Source organism: Kryptolebias marmoratus, linkage group LG5, assembly GCF_001649575.2.
Source record: "Kryptolebias marmoratus isolate JLee-2015 linkage group LG5, ASM164957v2, whole genome shotgun sequence".
NCBI lineage: Eukaryota > Metazoa > Chordata > Actinopteri > Cyprinodontiformes > Rivulidae > Kryptolebias > Kryptolebias marmoratus.
The window spans coordinates 25,301,432-25,322,213 of NC_051434.1; the positions used below are offsets into that span (position 1 = coordinate 25,301,432).

Genomic DNA, 20,782 nt, shown 5'->3' on the forward strand with positions numbered 1-20,782 from the left:
TCCATGTCCTGCTGTCCTCATCCATGTCCTGCTGTCCTCATACATGTCCTGCTGTCCTCATACATGTCCTGCTGTCCTCATCCATGTCCTGTACCAGTCTAACATACTTCTCTGCCACTCCAGATTTCCTCATACAACAGCACAGCTCCTCCCTCAGCTTCCTGTTGTTTGCTTTTTCTAAACCCACAAAGACACAATGAAGTTCTTTCTGACCCTCTCTGTACTTCTCCATCACTATCCTCAAAGCAAATTTGGTGTCTGTGGTTCTTTCTTGGCATAAAACCATACTGCTGCTCACAAATAGTCACCTCTTGACTAAGTCTATCTTCCACAACTCTCTCCCAGATCTTCATTTTGTGGCTCATCAACTTAATTCCTCTGTATTTGCTACAACTCTGTACATCATCTTTGTTCTCAAAGATTGGCACCATGACACTCCTCCTCCATTCCTCAGACATTTTCTCACTCTCCAAAATGCCATTGAATAGTCGAGTCAAAAACCTCACTGCCATCTCTCCTAGACATTTCCATACCTCCACTGGTATGTCATCAAGTCCAGTTACCTTCCCGTTCTTCATCAACGTCAAAGCTTTCCAGACTTCATCCTAACTAACCTTTTCCACTTCCACAGTTTCTATGACCTCTACTATTAATTCCCTTTCATTCTCTTCATTCATTAACTCCACAAAGTGCTCCTTCCATCTTTCCATCACACTCTCCTCTCTTGTTAGAACATTACCATTTCTATCTTCAGCAAGCATAACCTGTTGCACATCCTTTCCAGCCTGGTCCCTCTGTCTTGACAGCCAATACAAGTCCTTCTCTCCCTCCTTAGTGTCCAGACTCTCGTACAACTCATCATAAACCTTCTGTTTTGCCTTTTCTATCTCCCTCTTTGCCCTATGTTGCATCTCCCTATATTCCTGTCTACTCTCTTCAGTCCTCTCACTGTCCCATTTCTTCCTGGCTAACCTCTTCCTCTGGATAACTTCCTGCACTTCATTATTCCACCACAAGGTTTCTTTATCATCTTTTCTCTGTCCAGATGAAACACCAAGTACCTTCCTATCTGTCTCTCTAATCACTGTGGCTGTAGTAGTCCTGTCATGCGGAAGTTCTTTCTTACCACCCAGAGCCTTTAACAGCTCCTTTCTGAACTCCTCACAACATTCTTCCTTCCTCGACTTCTATCATTTGGTCCTCTGCCTTTACACTTTTCCTCTTCATCACAACAGTCATCCTACACACCACCATCTGATGCTCTCCCCTGCCACAACCTTACAGTCCACAATCTCCCTCAGGTTACCTCTTCCTTTGCCTACCCTCCATCCTACACTCTTGACTTTCCTCTTCCCCCTCTGTCTCCTGGCACAATTCCCTCCTCGTGATCTTCGACTAACAGTAGCACAATTTCTGCCGGCATCCTGTTTGTCAACAGCATCGGTGGCGGTCGTCGTTAACCCGGGCCTCGACCAATCTGGTATGGTGTCGTTTGTCTCAGCTCACATGTTCGTTTTGTCAAGTGTTTTACGACAGATGCCCTTCCTGACACAACCCTCACCATTTACCCGGGCTAGGGACCAGCATGAGAGATCCACTGGCTTGTGCTCCCTTATGGCTGGTTTAATCGAACCTTCTCCACTCAACCCCAATAAAGTAACAATTAAAATCTGTAATTAAATCAGAAATCAGTATAAATAACCCACCCTTCAAAGTTAAATGAGGAGATAATAAAAATCACAAAAAAAAAACCTTTTAAACTCTACAAATTAAAATCTGAATTCATCAGTAACACTACCTATAACTAAATGGGAACATGATCTGAACTTCTCTTCCAGTCTTGGCTTCTGGACTCAAATCTGTAAGAACATTTTCTCTATGACTGGAAGTACAAAAGTACATTTAATACAGTACAATATGTCCACAGGGCTCCTATTACTCAAAGAAAAAACATCTGACACGGACATCTGTACACAATGCACATTAGGTATCACCAATGATTATTTCCATGCCACATGGACCTGAAAACCAGCTCACTTTTTCTGGTTGGCAGTAACTAAAGCATTTTCTACCATTTTGAGCTGTTGAATCCCTCTGTCTGCAACGCTATGTCCTTTTAGGTAATACTGAACTCAAAATCCTCTCAACTAAACATAAGAACCTACTCCTCAATACTCGATCACTGTCAGTTTTGGCGAGTAGGTTTAACCCAAAATGTAGACTGGCACGAGCTCAAAGGAAAACCAAAACTAGTTTATTTTAAAGGAATTAAAAACAAAATGCTGACGTGACAACAGAAACTAGACAGCACAAACTTACTAGTGTCAGGAAACACAGAGATCACAAGGGACATGAGGAAAAACGGGCAGTGCATGTAGCAAAAAGGAACCAGTAAGTTTGTGAAGAACATGAATGGGTTTTAAAGACAGTGGACACAGGTGACTGATTACAAAATTGAGACAAGTGTAGATGGGTGTGGCAGGCAAACTGGTGAAGCTGATGACAGGTGAGTAAAGACAGGGACACAAAGAGCACAGAGAGCAACAACTGTACAAGAACAACGTGAAACTAAACACAGGAATAACGAGAGATAAACCAGAAACATAAAACAATAACCCTAATATGAAAGAAACTCAAAAAATAACCAAAAGCCTAACAATTTTAAGTGTAACAAGAGGATGTAAGAAAAAAGGGTAAAACATTTTCAGATCACTTTGCTTCAGTTTTAACTTCTTGTTAAAAGGAGGGCACCAGATCTTGTTTCTCTCCTTATCGACTTGCATCAGCTTAAATCATAACTAGACCTAACATTGCTTTTCTCACCACCAGATAAGAAGCTGGGTGCCCTGCTGGGGATGGGGGTATGCCTTTCCTGGAGACCATGCCGTGCAGCTGGACTGCCCCTGATCAGCCAGGAAGAATGGCAAAAACTGAGGGTCAGCTGAGAACCAGTTGAGGTCAACAGCTTGTCCTAAAGGTCACCCAGGAGGGTTAGGGTGTCTGAAGCTGTCAGCTGATGGAGTCAGGAGTTGGAGAAGGACGCATCATCTAAGGGCGATTTGTGACTGGACTTAAACTAAGACTGTAGTTTCAGCTGAAGGATTCACAGGACTTGTGGAACAACGTGGACAGATGAGACCAAAAGTACAGATGTTTACCCATAATACACAGGGCCATGTTTAGAAACATACCTACTGTCAGCACGGTGGTGGAAGGCTGATGGTTTGGGCGGTTTGAAGTCTTTAAGTCGACCATGAACCTCTTTGTAGACCAAAGGATTCTGGAGTCAAAAGGCTTTTCAGTGACTCCCTGACTCCCTGACTGACGCAGGAGCCCCCACAGAAACTTTTATTGTATGAAAAAATGAGATTCAACAGTTTCAGAAACAATTTACTGTGACAGCACTGTCTGAGTGATGATAAATTAAAGGATGGTTTTGAGGGCTGTGACATTGGCTAACATGACAAAGGTTGTAATAAGGAGAGAGCACCCTGATCGATAATATTTTTGTTGAAATAGAGAATATATCTACCTGATTTCACAATTGTAGATATGAAAAATAATATCATTTGGAACAAATAAATATTTCAAAGCTGGTATAAAGAAAGTCAACAAAAGAAATCATGAGTTTTAAAAAGGAATTAAGAAATCAGGATTGGTAAGACATTTATGTTGTTAATGTTAATGATTCATATTATGAATTTTTAGGTATGTTTTTGTTGTACAATTAATATTGTCCTCAAATAGAACTTAGACTAAAAGTTGAAAACATAAACATAAGGAAACCTTGGATAACAAATGGTTTGGAAAAAGCCTGTAATAATAAAAAATGTATAGAGAATTTACAGTGTCTATAACAAGTATTCACTCCGTTTGATGTTATTATTGCCATCACAAATCTGTTGTGGTTTATGTAAATTGGCCTTCAATACAAAAAAAATCAAAAGAACCTTTAAAGTTAAAGTGAAATCACATTTCTGCAGAGTAATGTTAATTAAATAGAAATATGTAATTTAAAACAAGTTCTTGCACAAAAATTAACCCCCTCTAAAGTGGTTGTCCTAGTTCAACCCAGAGAACAAAGATTTTTAAAATATATACTTTTCAGTCAGGGGATGGATACAAAAGAACTTCCAAGGCCCTAAACATCCCCAGGAGTTCTGTTAGGCTGTATTCACACCTGACAGTCCGGTAGACTCCATTTTCAGCTGCTGCGGTTCACATTCACACTGCACTGAGTCAGTCCAAACCGCCTGAAGGTGGCGCTGCACCAAGAACTACTGAAGTGCTTCTGTTTTAGCTGTACTCGTTAGCTTCTAGCATGTCCAGTTACTGTCAAATATGACCAACACAACAGTGACTAAAGTACTCCATTTATTGATCAATAGTTGCCATATTACAAAGTCGTTAAGGGAGGGTCGGTTAAACAACATTACTAACAACAAATGAAAAGACATGAGTAAATAAAAACAATCCATTTTAAAGGAAGCTCCACAAAATGTGTCATGTGATGTGATCTGACATTCTCCACCTACAACAGACCCTGTCGCTTCAGATCCTCGTAGGTCTTCTTGTTCACCACATTTCCAATAGAGTCTTCATACTCCTCCTGAAACCACACAGGTACAGGCTTCAAATCTGGGAACATGAAGTCCAGAACTGGTTTGTTTGGATTTCTACTCACCTCTGTGTCAGGCTGCCACCGCTCCAAAGCCTTCTGGGATTTCAGCTTTGCCCACACTGGAATTAACAAACAAATCACTTCATAAAACTGGCCCCCAAAACATTAACATTACGTTTTATTGACAAAAACCTGGAGAAAGGACTTACAAGAGACTGCATCCTCGATCTGTGTGACATTAGCAAAGTGAGCCGTGTTAGGGATTCCTAAGCACCGCATTCCATGAGCGTGTCTCCACTCCTGCAAAAACAATTTAAAACATGATTGATTTTCTAATTTACTTTCCTTTTCACAGGAAGTCCATAATAAAAACAATCCTGTACCGCAAAGTGCCTCTGGAAGGCTTTGGGCCCTCTGTAGGTGTAGTTTCCACAGATCTCACAGTTGTAGTTGATGTTCAGACCGTGGAGTTTGTAGAGCCAGTAAGGGATTGGCTGGAGGACAAAAACGCAAACTTCAGATTGGTCAGATAATCACATGAAGTAAAATAAATTAAATGTGTGGTCTGAATAAAAGTGAGGACAAAGAATCAAGTAAAAGTGTTTCAGTTCCCTATAATTCCCCCTAAAAGAAAAGGTTGTGGCACATTGACAGATTATTTTGCTGCTTCCCAGCAGGTGGTGATGAGGACATCCTTCTGACACTTTAACCATGAAAACTCACTGAGCTGCAACTGTGGACAACTCAAAACTGCAGGAAAGAAGGAAAAGTTTGTTTCATTTTTAGTGAATTCTGAGTGTTTGCCACCAAGCAACCAGAGGCGTGCAGCTGCACTTTGCACATCCAGTTTTCAAAGAAAAGTTGGTCTACTACTACTACTGTGCAAAACCAGTTTACAGAAGTGTTTTAATAACTAATACTTCAGTCTTCAAAAGTTTTCTCTGCTTGTTAAAAAACGTACCAAACATCAACATCAGAATACAACAAACGTTTTATTTACAGGCCAAGCATCACCTGCCACCTTCCATGCCAGAAACTGAAACTCAGATCATCTTATGTTGACAACTGATGGAGCTGTAGCCCTTTAGTTCAACCTTGAAAATGACAATATGTGGAAAACTGTGACATCACGCACAAGCTGTTAAACCTTAGTGTGAATGAGTCTCAGCTACTACCACATCAAACTTTAGCTCAATATCTGTAAAATAGCTATTTTTGTGTTTGTTCAGGTGATACCTCACTGGGCTGCAACTGTTGGAGACTAGTTGGTGAGCAGCATTCACCAGGGAAATGTTTGTGGGGAGATTCAGTTTCCTTCTATGAGTCAGAGGCTCACAGTCTTGTTGCTTGAATTTTGAACATGTTTCAAAAATGAGTGTGACAAAATTTCTTTCAAATATTCACAGAGTCATCACAAAACCTCTGAAGAGCTCCATAGCTGTATTTGGACACATGTAAGGTGTGACACCACACAGACGATAAAAATCTGCCTATCTTCATTTCTAAAGTGTACTACAGTAAAATTAATCTTAAATAAGGGGGCGGCTGTCAGGGTGGGTACGATGTGGGCAGAGGTGGGCAGCAAAATCATGTGGACGGCCTGGAATACAGTTTTACAAGCTGTGCAAACAGAAATACGATGTCATTTTAAAAACTAGCAGAGCAAAGCAGCCACATGGCTTGCCTGACACAAACACAAGCAGTTGCAGCCTGGTGAGATACTAACTTAAGCTTCATTAGCTGCAGCAGCCATATTTTAACTAGATTAAACTCAAAAGTTAATTAATTTAGAGTTTTATTCAAATCTGTGCAGTGGTTTATGAGATATTTTACTAATGGACAGAGTTGAATCCAACAGTTTTAAATAAAGATCTCACACAATCCGTTAGTGATGACTCAACTACTATCACACCAAATTTTTAGCTTAATATCTGTACCACTAACAGAGTTAAAGCAATTTTGGTGTTTCCTATGGTCAATCAGCTGTGGCGGGCATCTTAAATTGGACTGACTACAAAAGGTAATCAGTTGTACATCCAATTACTACTTTCTGAGAGTTTCATTCAAATCTGTCCAGTGGTTTATGAGATACTTTTCCAACAGACAGACAGCAGCTTTTTGGTGACAGAAAAGACATTTATGAGTTTCTTTACAAATGTAACTTGTAACCCTTTGTTTGAAGTGTGCCCCTGAGGTAGCCCTGCCACCTCAGCCTTTGTTACAGAAAGAAATATTCCCTGGTGCAGCCTCACCTTTCCATCCCATCCCAGCGGCAAATTCTTGGGGTTGTAGATGATTTCGTTGTCTTCGTCTTCACTCTCACTCTCACTGAGCTGCTCTTCCTCCTCCTCCTCGCGCTCTTCGCCTGTTCTTGCCTGTTTCCTCTGCACATTCTCATGAGTCAGCTGCCTTTGCTCCTAGATCCAGCCACAAAATCCCCATTAAGACCATCACACTCCAGCCCACATTGACTAAACCAGACTGTATCCTTCTAACAGCAGCATGAACCTGGAGATCAGACTCACCCCCAGAATCTCCACGTATTCATACACCTGAGCTTCCAGGAAGCCAATTTCCTTGTTCCGCTCCGTGTCTCTGCACGAGTTAGGAATGAACATGTTATAGATTATAAAACATGCACTGTAGTAGGACACCATCAACCTTAGGGTGAATTTTATAATGCACACTTACTTTTTAGGGCCTTTGGCTTTGGGATTCTTGGCAAACAGAGATGGGTCGAGTGATTCCAGGGATTTACCTTTAGTGCTGAACAGTCTCTGAGCTCGCTCCTCCAGAGTCCTGAGCACAGAAACACACAGGTCAACAAGTTCATTCTTCTACACAACATTATGCAATCATATGATCAACAGAGGGTCAGCGTTACAGAAAAACAAACGTGTTAACAAAATATCTTCTTAACTACTGAATGGGTTTTAATGAAACTTTCAGAAAGTAATCATTGGATATACATCTACAAGGGATTAACCTCTAGTGTCAACACTATTCAAGATGGCTGCCACAACTAACTGACCTTCGAAAATCCATAGATGGCTATAACTCTGTCACTTTTCAGATGGGCTAAAATTTGATGTGGTAGCAGCTCAGTCAACAACTCATACTTCAAGCGCAAACAGATCATGCGAGATACTGAAAAATTGCATGAGATTGCGTGTAATATAATTTGTTTGACAAAAACAGTTATAACCCCATCATTTCTCATCATGAGATGATCTTAGTTTAAAACTATGGCATAAAGAATAGCGGGTGATATGCATTCCTTCAAGGAAGGTTAGGCTTTTAATTACATTTTTGCAGTGGCAGGGGATGATTTAGAAACAGTTGTTATGCTAAAGCAAGATAATGAAAGCAGTAAAATTTATAATACATCAATTATTCTTGGCTGACTCAGCTCCTCTTGGTCTGAGTGGACTTAAAAGTCAACGCAGCTGGTTGCTGTTTGGGCAAACGCATCAAAAATACCTGCTGCAGACTCAGAGAAGATTCTTGTCGGGTTCAGCTACTTTGCCCCCAAAAAACTTTGCCTGACTAATTTTAAATTTAGTCTGAAAGCTGAACACACACTTTGTTGCTACAGTAAAGACTTATAGGCCAATTCAGCCAATGTTTTTTTTTAAGTCGGAGACCTTTTTTCACAGTGAATTGATCAGTAGTCGACTCAGCAAGATGGAATTCTGTGAGTAGTCAGTTCACTTACAGCTCTCTCAGCACCAATAGTGCTGTGGTGATCACAGAAATTATTCAAATAATCAAAGGCCTAGTATCCCTTAAAGGAGGGCCGCTGTCCTGGAAGTCTTAGGTTTTTCTGCTCCAACACACCTGATTCAAATGATTTAATGACCTCTTCACCAAAATCATCAAGTTTTCCTCAAGCATGTCCACAAGTCATTTATTTAAAGCAAGAACACATCTAAAACATGCAGGAAAGCAGCATGGAGGAACAGAGTTTGACACGCGTGCCTTAAAGGAATGCATGTCGCCCGGGGTCATCTCATGGACATAATAGACACTTCTTAGGCCCAGTATTCATCAAGGGACAGCTGGAGGGAAGAGTTTTTCCCATGATGTTCAAGGCATGTCAGGCTTTTCTTCATATACAATTGGTGGTCTTTGAAAACTATTCCCATTTTCCACATTTTTTGAAAGAATACTAATAATACTAATACTAATAATACTAATACTAATAATATAATGTATACTGCAGTTTGTTTTGGTATTGCTGGTTGTTTATTAACCTTTTAGGCCTTACATCATTTATAACAAATGGTTTTACTCTGCTATATTTAAAGGTGAACTGAAATGAAATCTCAAAATATTGGCATTTCATGAATGTTACTTCCACATAACATTCCAGGAACCCATTTTTCTGACTTAAAATAAACTGTTTTTAGCATTTAAGTCAATTTCTGAAGTGGGTGATTTGGGGAGCAGAGTTGGCGTCCTGGGTTCATGACGTGCGCTGTGCCCCGGTCGGCCTCTAAAAGAGAGCTGGAGAACAAAGAACACCGCTACTGTCCAGTTGTTTACTAGTGGAAATGGAAGAAGAAGCCTTTTTGAACACAAAGAAATGCCAGAAGACTTTGCGGGAGTAATGGATATACAACCAGACCAGTATGAATCTGAACTGACAGCTGGATCTCCAGAAGCAGATGAAAACTCTTCAGATTTGGATTCTGATGATCACCAGGCCTGTCATGGCCGACAAAACAACGTGCATAATTACAGAGTTGGGAATGTGGAACGGTGAGAACCGATTGCCCCCAGATCACTGTCATGACATCAGTACACAACACTGGAAACCAATATAAAGACAGCAGGAGAGAGCTAACGTTGCTAACTCGAAGCTAACCGGCTGCTAACTTGTTAAAAACGTGAGCGCGCTTAAGAGTAGCATCTATAAACTCTCACACCAGATTAAACTAATCAACAGCAATTTCAGACTATGACATTTGTTTAATCACACATGGATTGTCTATATGTTTTCATCATTAACAAACTGCTCTGAATCACAAACTGATCTCAGACCTTTTTATGACAGCGTTCATGTCACGTTTGAAGTAAAACTTCCTGATTCTCGTCTCTTCTGTGGCAATGTCTTCCTCTTCATTTGGCTTTCTTTTAAGATTAAAAATAGTTGGCAAAAAGCCCTGTTTTTTTTGGCATGAAGCCAGTCCACTGCATTAACGTGGGCCAGAGCGGTGCTTCTCTTATAAGTGATCCAAACCAGAGTTCTGATAGTAATTCCCACATCGGAGCTTATGGATCCAAATCTGAGGAAGGTTTTTATCTTTCGGGAAGCCAAAAAATGAAACTCCAGTGGTATCTTCTGGCTAGTTTGAACAATTCATTCTGATGCACTGAACCATGTTGTACCGGTATTCATCCACTCACTGATGAATGGCTGAATGCTTGTGAACCTCAGTGGCTCTGAGGTGGTCACGCATCAGGATGGTCACAGAAAAAGCCGAAAACACCCAAGTGGTTTCTTCAGTGTCCAGTAGTAAGTATTCAGTATTTCATGTCTGTTCACACAAAAATACAAGTGTGGCGTTTTAACATTTTCTGTCATGCAAATTGTTTAAAAAATATATAGTTTAGGAGCTTCTAATTGTTCTGTCCATGTAGACAAAATGCTGAATAATAATCGTTTTGGGCATACATAAAACTGTTCCTATGAGGATGGGCCTGAGATTATCTCATGTTGAGAAATGGGAGTGTTATAGCCATTTTAGCTCTTTATCTTTAGGATGGTTGGGCTTAGTTCAAGCCATTTTTTTGTTTCAGGTCACTGTGTGGGGTCATTTTAAATGTGGTTGACTTTCTGAGAGTTTAATTAAAATCCATCCAGTGGTTCATGAGATATTTTGCTAAAACTACAGGCAAACCAACACAGACAGACACAAGCAAAACATGCTGCTTTGTCTTCAAAAGCGGGTGATACCAATCACTAGAATCACAATATAGTTGCTTCAATACTGTTAGTTTTTCCTGCATTCTTACCCTCCACACTTTAGTCCCAAAGCCATAAGAGCAGACTTCAATCTGTCCAGACCCAAAGAGGCCAACTCCTGCACAACAAACAACATAAAACAGATGAGTGGAAGTCTGAAAGAGCAGCCTTTAAATTAAACTCAAACAAGTAGGAGTGGTTTTATTATTTACCTCCCAAGAAGAAAAAGCTGAGAGGTCCAGATGAGCTCCAGCATGTGTCAAAGCACTGCTCGTTTCTTTCTACAACATCATCAGGCAACATGTTAGAGATCAGCTGAAAAACCAGCAGCAGACATCTGTGTCACATAAGCAGGACTTACAGGCCATCCTGGAAAGGTCCCATTCTCCCATTTTTTCTCAAAGTCAGAAAGCACTTTGCCATAAAGATCGTTCTGGTCCAGCAGCGGTTTGACCCGGTCTGTGTAGTCCTGCAAGTATTCCAGCAGCATCTCCAGGTACCTGCAGAACGCCCACATTATTCAGGTTGAAAATATGTATATCAGCCTTGTTGCTTTAGATGTGACAAACAAGATGGACCTACTTTTTGTATTCAGCATTTTTTCTATCCTTGGAGATGTCAAACAGTTGGTCAAATGAAGTCAGGTAAGTGATGTAGTCCAGTTTCTGTAAGTGCACACACAAGAGTTGGAAAGGGCTACATCTTATACATGTGGAAGAATAAGGCAGATTTTAGAGAATTCTAACCTCAGCTCCCTTTAGGTTGATGTATTTCAGGTAGCAGTCATGGAGATCAAGGTAGCGTCCATATCCCTCCTCATCAGTAAAATCCACCATGTCTGAGGAACAAACACAGATGTTAGGACACCATTTTAGAAGTTCATTAGTTTCACCATGGTTCACCCAGCACTGATACAAACTGGAGTTCACTGTAGAAATATTACTGAAAATTACTCAGCAATGTTTAGAGGAAACAAAGATTAATATGTAGTGTTTATATATATATATATATATATATATATATATATATATATATATATATATATATATATATGCCTGTCACAATAACAAATTTTGTTGGACAATTAATTGTCTCAGAAATTATTGCGATAAACGATAATACTGTTTGGAGATAGTTTTAAACTAATGTAATGATAATAACATAATAGTGCAAGTACGTCCTCTCAAAGGTTAATAAACTTAAATTTCAAAAGAACACTTAACACTGGAACTAGAACACAAAATAAACAAAACCAAAAACGTACATAAAATGGACTCTTAGCCTCCGTTAATAAAAAATGAACTTGAATTAAAACTAAATACAAAAAAAAAAAAGAACTAAATTCAACCCAAACAGTAGATTATTGAGTCTGTACACCATATTGCCCTTCAAAAAATAATAATCATTAGTTTTATAAAGAGAAGACAGACAAAACTGCCAGTTTTATAAACAAAAAGTGCAAACTAACATATTGGTTGTTATACGCAACTGACTGACAGCTCGCAGTCACAGATGGGCAGGGGGGAGTATCCTTCTATGCTCCATACAGCCAAAGGAACCCCCACACTGGTTCTGTTATATTGCTAAATAAAATTTAAACTGTAGGAATGGTATAAATAAATTAAATAAATTAATTAAATAAATTAAAAATTTAAATTTTGGGGGTTTTAAATTGTGATTTTTTAACACTGTGGTGCACCTTAAAACCAGTCCTTCATTCTCTTTTCTACTGAGCTCTTTGCTCCCTTTTAACTATTACAATCAAGTACAAATGGGAATATCAACACATCATCGGGAACCTTGCATGCCATTTTCAACAAGTTAAAAAAAATGAATATCTAAAGCACATTTCTCTTCCTGTGCACTGGAGATGGGCCTTTGTCTGCACATTCTGCTGAATATCTTTAGTGTCTGTGCCTGAGAAGAGACTGAAGATCTTCAGCAAAACCTTACATATCTTTGAAATGTAGAATCAGAATCAATCAGCTTTTGGTGCCTTTTATATCACCAGGGGTCCCAACTTATGTAATCACATCTTTCATGATAAACTTAGACTCCAGTTTTCGTGAATTACTCTTCACTCCCCTATTTGTACATGACATTCGAAGGAATGATTGAACAACTCAAACTCACTCTGAGCCTCCTCACTGGGGTTGTCTTTGGCCTTCATCAACTCTTCAAACTCGGCAGACATGGGAATGGAAATCTATGGGAAATGCAAAGCAAAAATAAAGCAGACAGCTTCAAATGCACAATGCATGCAGTCTAATCTGACAATTTATGATGAGGTTTCATACCTCATTTGGGTGTTTTCGATGAAACTCCTTTATTTGTTTCAGTCTGTTGTAGAACTCTGCAAACTCATTTGGTCCTGAGATGGCAGCGAGTTCATCTCTTCTCATGCTGATGAAGAAAGATTTCATTTCATTCTATAAATTAGATTTTGAAGCCAAAAGGCGTTGCACGCACCAAGATGCTATGTAGAAAAGTCTGAACAAAAACAAAAGCAATATACTAACAAGCCATAAAACCCCCAATAAAACACATGACCAGTGCCAATGACAATAGGTGGGTCTTTAATATACAGGGTGGGCCAAGTCTCGAAAAATGATTGACCTAGAAGCACTTCTTAAATAGAACAGTACATTATTCTACAAACTCTAAAGGAATGGTGTTCAGATTTTAAAACAATAAAAAGCACCTGTTTGGTCAACCTTAGTGTTTTAGATTGTATGATTAGGGCTGGGCGATAATTCGATAACGATATCTATCGCAATAGACACGTTCGATAGCGATAGAAAACAGTGTCGATAGAACGTTCGAAAACTTCACTAATCTCTGAGCCAAAACTGCAAGGCATTCTGGGGGATGTAGGCAGAGGAAAAGCAGCCGCTTTTCAACCAATCATGGCCCAGCCAAAAAAAGTTTGGAGACATGCGCAGTAGTTTTTTCCTTTTTCGCCATCGTGCTCCGCAACAGCTTGAAAAAAGTAACAGCGTGAAGGGAAGGAAAAAATGAGTGAAACCTCTCGTGAGAAAATTGTCGATAAGCGAGGAAAAGTCACGTCACCAGTTTGGCAGTATTTCGGATATTTCAATTCCGACAAGAGTCAGTCAAATGTTGTCTGCAAACTATGCGAGGTTGTCGTTGGTAGCAAGACTGGCAATACGACAAATTTATTTTATTACCTCAGCTGCTCTCATCCGTTGGAGTACAGCAGCGTCAAACAGCCACAGTCATCGAACGTACACTCATGTACATTCATTTCTTACAAACTATTATGCACATTTTGTTTAATTAGGCATTTAATGTCTATTTTTGCACATTGACAAGTTATTTATTTGACAGTTTATTATAGTTGCGTTGACTTCATTTTAAAGAGTAAAGGTTAAGTTTAAAATGAAAGTATTTAAATTCAGCATTTTTTTCTCCTGGTCTTTATTTCAAATCTGTAAAACAAATTAAATCAATAATTATCGAAATCGATCGATATGAAACTCTTATATCGTGATAGAGTTTTCATCTATATTGCCCAGCCCCATGTATGATGATATAGAAGTTCCTCTGGTAAGGGCGTTGGGTGTTAGATGTCATTTAGACTCAGCACACATGGTTCAAGTTCGGGTTGTGTAATTAAATCCTCTCTTCCGTTTCCAGATATACTTAAACAAATAAGCTACTGTGTCCCACGATATGTATTCCCCACAACCCCACTGAGGGGGACCACCATTTATCAAAACAGGAGAAGAGATTATACAGTCTACCTAAATGCAGCCAGTAATTTTTAAATTTATATCACAAGTAGTTGTTTATCGCTGTGGCAAATTAAAGGCAGCCTGGACTCAGCACAAGTTAGTTTTTGCTGCCGTATGCAATGTGATGAGAAATGAAGATGAAGACTTTATCCTAGCTAAAAGTCTAAGCAGAATAAAAAAAAAAACCTTGACAACTGAGCTGACCTGTTTCAAACTAAAAAAAAATGTGCTGAGCATAAACAGACCATGTATATGCCAATGGTGCAAAGGCTGCTGAATGTATCTGTTCACTTGATCAGCACATTCAGTCAGCCGAAAGCCACAGGACACGCTTCTCTGTCTCAATCATGGCTCCAATCTTTACACCAAGCATACGAACAAATGCTTGCTCCCTCCGTCGAGGGAAGTCCATGAAGTCTTGCTCTCTTAAAGGAGCCATCACTTTTTATTTCATCCAGCCCATTTGGCAACCAGCTGTTAAGCTGTGTTTTGCACTGCCAATTTTTGAACATTTTATTTTGTGCTCATGGCTTGCAAAACTGTATTGTTTTTATTGTTACTGTATTGAAGCAGCTGGCCCAGTGGGTAAGGTTTTTGTCCTTTGGAGGGATGGGGGTTCAATCCCCAACCCCTGCAGTGTGTCGAAGTGTCATTAGGCAGAACACTTTATCCTCACTGATATGCTTATTGGTGTATTTATAAGAAATATGAATTACTGGGTTCAGCTTGAGGAGAATGAATTTCCTCCATCATAGGAGGGTATAAAAGCAAATTCAGCTCATCCAGTAGCAATGAAAGTGTTACTATAGTCACATCCTCAGGTTTGTACTTCTAGTTACACTAAGAATGTGATAGCAGCTGCCTGTCTTAAAATCTGTGTTCAATTTAGACACCATTTTGGCTGCAAACACATACTGTCAGGGTTTCGCTTGCAGGAATTCAGATTTTTCCTTCATCTTTATTGGATAACACATTCTCTATATGGGTCAGGTTAGGTATAAAAACCTGGAGAGATTTGAATGTTGACTTTAAATATTCTTTCCCTAAAGAACATTTTTTTCCTTAACATCATGTCTGTAGCTCATCCCCAGGATTCCTGGCTCTTCCTAACCCCTCTGATTTTTAAGTGTTTCTGCAACCTGTCCCTTGGGGTGGCCATTTTCAATTTAGGTGACTTTAAAAGTTAAACAGTTCTAGATGTCAACCCAATGATTGCTTTCTGGAAGTGCTTTATTAGCCATTTTGCTACTTATTACTACTATGTTATAACTCTGCCTTCACCAGCAGGCGATAAAACAAAACAGACACACAAAAAAAAAACTAACTACAAAATAATCTGAATTTTTAAAAGCAAATGGTGAAACAAAAAATTAAGCTGTGCAGATGCTGTGGTTAATAACAAAGCCTCTTCAAAAACATCTGTAGTTTGAGCAAAACCACCTAAAATTTGAAAAACATTAAAGTAAATTTTGTTACAACTCACTTCAAACAAGCAAATACACCAACACTCACCCATCTTTGTCTTCGTAGGAGTCTCTGAGATTTGCACTCACTTCCATATATCTCTGTCAAGACACAGATCATCACTACCAACATTTACATTGTTTTAATGAAACCTAAAATCAGACATGCCATCTTTTCTTTTTACTCAACACAAAGAAAATATCTAACCAGTCGTCTGACTACCGACTCTTTAATTTCCAACATCTCACTACTTTTACTAGTCACCTGCTGTAAACCAGGATTTTAGACGGAAACACGATTACAAAAAACTAACTGCAAATGGTAAAATTTTAAACCGCGAGGCCCTTTATTGTAGTTATGTACGGTAATTGTTTTCAAAATTAATATTATTATAATATTATTAAAAAATGAAATAAACTTAAAGAACGGAGCCAAGGTAAAATTAAGGCTAAAGGTACTCCTACAAGTGTGAATACGGTTTATGGTCAGCGCGGAATATTATTAACTCAAACATAAAAAATCTCCAATAATTAACCGTACAGCACAGATCAAACTTGATACTCACATCCAACATGGCTCTTATTCGATGATCAGAATTAATTTGCTCCCGCAGCTGAAACAAGAGACAGAAAAAAGTTAGTTTAAACGTTTCTTGCATTTGTGAGTGGATAAAACACGATTAGCTTAATGCTAACGCTAGGCTACGGCGACACAGCTTACCGTGGACTTCTTATGTAACATTTCTTTCGTTTTGGCGTCCATTAGCCTCTCTTTCTCTTCGTGATAGCGACGCTGTTGTTCTAAAATAGTCTCCATCGTTTAGAGATATACCGTTCGTTTAATAAAGACCGTGTATGATTTAAATGAACTAGCATAAACTGACAAAAAGTGTTAGCCCCGCCGTAGCTGCTGCGTCTGCTTTCAACTGCGCATGTTCCTGAGTTACAGTCATTCAGACTAGGACAGAAACATCAACTAAAGAAAGGTTCCGACGTACACAAAACAAATGATAAAAGATACAATACAGTATTTGCTTCAGGCCGGCCCATTTGGTCTGCATTCATTCATTCATTCATTCATTCATTCATTTAAAAAAAATAATTCTTTCTGAGATTTTACAATAACAAAAAAAATCTTTAATCTAAAGTCCAATTTTTAATCTTTTTGACAGCACACAAACAACTTAAAGGTTTTAGCTCAAATCAGCCTTCAATTGTTTTTGTTTTTAATAATTATCTTTGATACCAAATTATTCAGAAACATTCAGGCATTTTCATACAGACTAGGTCTTTCTAATGTATAATATATTTTAGCACAATATTCACTCATTGATCAATCCTAACTGCCCAATTTAAAATGAGGCTTTATGGTGCTGCTTGGATCTGGTTCTTCAGTATCATTAACAGCAAACTGGGCTGGTGGCTCTTGCTGAGGGGCTACAGGACCATGAATGTCTCTCATTAAAGGGGTGTGGAAACAAACTCTCTGCAAAGCACCTATTTCTATCACAGACTTGTTACATGCTTTAACACCATAATTCATTGATTTCATTGCTAAACTTGAACAATGGTTTGCAGGCAGAGCTGTTTTTTAATTTAACACACCAGCTTACTTTTCTCATTGTCTGCATCTTCCCTATCAAACTGAAGGCATTTATTTTAAAAAAATCACTCAGTTTGGCGAATTTGACAGCATCACCTTTTGGGGCTTCCTGGTTTTTTATTTTTGCATTTTGGCACAACCTCTTTTTAAAATATCTATTTCCTCAGGTATCTGTTGGAGGCACAGCTCAGTCACTGCAGGCTGCAGGTAGCACTGCCCCTCCCCTGAGTGATGGGCTGGTGGTGGTCAGATGGCAAAAAGCAGATGCACAGTGAGAGTCAACTGTGTGAGTATACAAGCTGCATGAATGGGCAGCCCAGTTTTCTTGGTTTTAATCATTAACAAATATTAAGATAAGTTGATATTAAAAAAAGAAAAAAAGAAAAATCAATTAACTTCAGATCACTCAGATATATTAGCTGAAAAAAGCATTTTTCCCTGATCACCAAAGCAATACTAAGGTTGTGAATTTGGTCACTGTTGGAGTTTGTTTAATACCAGCCCTCCTGGTCATTTGGCCACTCCAGAACTTAACAATTAAACAGCATTGTTTTGTGGTAATATACTTTGAAAGGAGGGTTTTGGGGGGTGTTTTACTTTACATTTTTAGCATTTTAGTTCATTTGGAAAAACAGATTTCACAAACAACTCAGCTGCTGCATTGCTAATCTCTGTTGATCGTCATTTAAATTGCTAAATAAATATTTTTCAAATAAGGTGAACTAGCAGAACACTTGGTTATTCACTATTTGTACGTTCTATGTAGTCCATCAGATCATCAAAACCTACAACAGCTTGTTCAGCCCATACCTGGTCTTTTTCTGCTCAGACCTTTTTGTAGTGATCAAACTGAAGTCTTGATTTTCTTTCAAAAGAAAAAAGATTTAAGTAGATTTAGCATGTATAAATCATAGTATGTCTATGATTTATACATGCTAAATTTACTTAAATCTTTTTTGTCTTTGCCATGACTGTGTTTGGAGAACATATAGGTGAAGTCATTTACATATTCATTGTAACCATTTGTTAAGCATTGAGTCAAAACCATTATAGTCAGTGGGAAAAGTATAAACTGATTAAATTAATGTAGAAATGATAACTTAGGTCCAAATAAGTTTTACCATCTAAGTATATTAGAACAGGAGTTTAATAGTAGAAAGAATAAAAAATAATTAAAAAAAGAAAAAAAAAACCATTTGACTATCACTTGAGTTGAGACCAGTATCTTATTGGGCCACAACTGTTAGAGACTTGGTGACACAAATTGGGAAAAAAAGGCAAATCTTGAGTTGTGGCATCACTGAATACTGAGTGTTTGCGATCAAGGAGCCAAGCAGTTGCATTTGCACAGACAATTTTTGTGAGCATGTCTTGCAAAACTGTTTTGTAGACTGTGCACCTTGTTTTGTTGCTCACATCGTACCTGCCTTGGTCCACTTTGTACCCACGTTTTTAAACACCCCCACATTTATGATTCAGTCTACTGGAGTACAACTTTTGAGGATTGGGACCAATTTTTGAATAATTATTATTTATTTCCCTAACAGGGCACTTTACTCTCAGACTGCAGGTTTACTTGTGGTTCCTAGAGTTTCTAAAAGTAGAACAGGAGGCAGAGCTTTCACTTCTCAGGCTCCTCTTTGGTGGAACCAGCTTCCAGTTTCTGTCTGTGAAGCTGACACCCTGTCTACTGTTAAAACTAAGATGAAGTCTTTCTTTTATGATAAATCCTACAGTTAGGGTTGTCTTGGGTTTCCTGATCTATTCTTTAGTTATTCTGTTATAGGTTTAGACTGACTGCTTCTGTCTTTATTTGTTCTACTCTGTTTGTTTTTGTAAATATTTCTACCATACATTAACATGTGTTATTCTTAGTTTTTCTTTCCATAGAAACTGCACCTGGACCAGTCATTCTGTGTTTGTCTGTGTCTTTCCTCTCTATCCCCAGCCAGCCGCTACAGATGGCCATTCATCCTGAGCCTGATTCTGGTTCTGTCAGAGGTTTCTTTTTGTTAAAAGGGAATCAGTCCTCCGCACGGTGGCCAAGGTGCTTGTCAGGGTAGAGAACTGTGTTGAAGGGAACATTCAATGCAGTCTGCTGCCACTAACAACTATTTCTATTTTGATTATTCTATCAGCAATTTTTTTTTATTAATTTAAAGGACATATTTCGTTCCAAAAATTCAGAATGAACACTTTTATTTGTGTTCATTTTATTTGTAACAGTCAATGTAAATTCACTGTAACTTTTTATTTGACTGTTAATTTTAATTTACATTAAAATTTACTGTAAATGTAAATTCTGGCATTTACAGTATATCACAAAATTAAATGTAAACACAAACTTGCAAATAAATTACAAAATATTAGTTTAAAGTTCTAACTTCAGCATGACGAATAAAATAGTGTTTTTCTATATTTAAAAATATTCAGCATGTTATAAGGATACTGTTGGTAAAAACTGCAGCAATCTGTGGTGAGAAATCCTGCAGAAATTCAGTCACTTGGTTTTATCTCCATAAAGAGAAGAGAAACAAACAATAAATAATGGTGACTGCAACTCTGACAAATGTTCTTCTAACTTAAACACACTTTTCATATATATGAATTGTACTTTTATTAGTAGGTATAATAAAATAATTTTTGTCGTACTTAAAAGTTTTTTTTAAATTTAGCTGTTAACATTTTCAGAAAATTAAATGTGTTTAAAACTGACAAGTGTTGTGCCGAGATGTGTTCCCCTGTTAAGATGTTTCTCCTGCTACAAAGGAAAATAATCCAGATAAATTCTTTATTCATTTACTTAAACTGTTGTTATTTAGAACAACAGAGGTTAAGAGGAAACAGAATGCTCTTAAAACAACAAAAACTCATAGAGCTAAGAAACCTCCCTTTTATTGACAACTAGCTTGAAAACCTCCCATACTTCGGACTCTTTTGGAACTGTTAAAAGCTGTAAAACAATCTCAGCACGGATGCAGCCGCAGACTGTTTTCCTGCCATGCTAGTTTCAAAGTGAAACTGGTGCTGTGACAGAGCCTTGCACCTGCGGCTGAAGTGAGGGATGGAGGTAAACAATGTCGCCGGGAATGCTCCGTTCACTTGCACTCAGACATCTGAAAACTTTCCGTGTAAACACAGGTACAGACTACATTATGCAATGACTTATATGGATAGACATGACACGCCGCTTTAAAGGCTCGGGCCGAGATGCGGCGAAAGCGGCGCCATCTTGCTACAGTATACTTAGAGGCGCAGGGCTATATAAACAATGCTGAGGACTAACGAAATATTTTTTTTTAGTGGGTAAGATGAGCCCAATAGTGCATGTACTTTATCATACAATGTCACAAATACTCAGTTATTGTAATT

The 20,782-nt window shown here is 38.5% G+C and overlaps 1 protein-coding gene across 1 annotated transcript; it reads right to left on the reverse strand.

Moving 5' to 3' along the window:
* Window positions 1-4,357: 4,357 nt before the first annotated feature.
* Window positions 4,358-16,750, reverse strand: sf3a3 (splicing factor 3a, subunit 3). Its single transcript, XM_017436654.3, has 17 exons — window positions 16,529-16,750; window positions 16,374-16,421; window positions 15,857-15,909; window positions 12,887-12,992; window positions 12,723-12,795; window positions 11,336-11,427; window positions 11,172-11,254; window positions 10,951-11,089; window positions 10,802-10,870; window positions 10,640-10,707; window positions 7,313-7,420; window positions 7,147-7,216; window positions 6,874-7,038; window positions 5,005-5,115; window positions 4,831-4,921; window positions 4,685-4,740; window positions 4,358-4,609 (listed from the first exon to the last, which is right to left on the reverse strand). The coding sequence occupies exons 1-17, from the start codon at window positions 16,622-16,624 to the stop codon at window positions 4,532-4,534; spliced, it is 1,506 nt and encodes a 501-aa protein (XP_017292143.1). The 5' UTR covers window positions 16,625-16,750; the 3' UTR covers window positions 4,358-4,531.
* Between the last annotated feature and the right edge of the window lie 4,032 nt (window positions 16,751-20,782).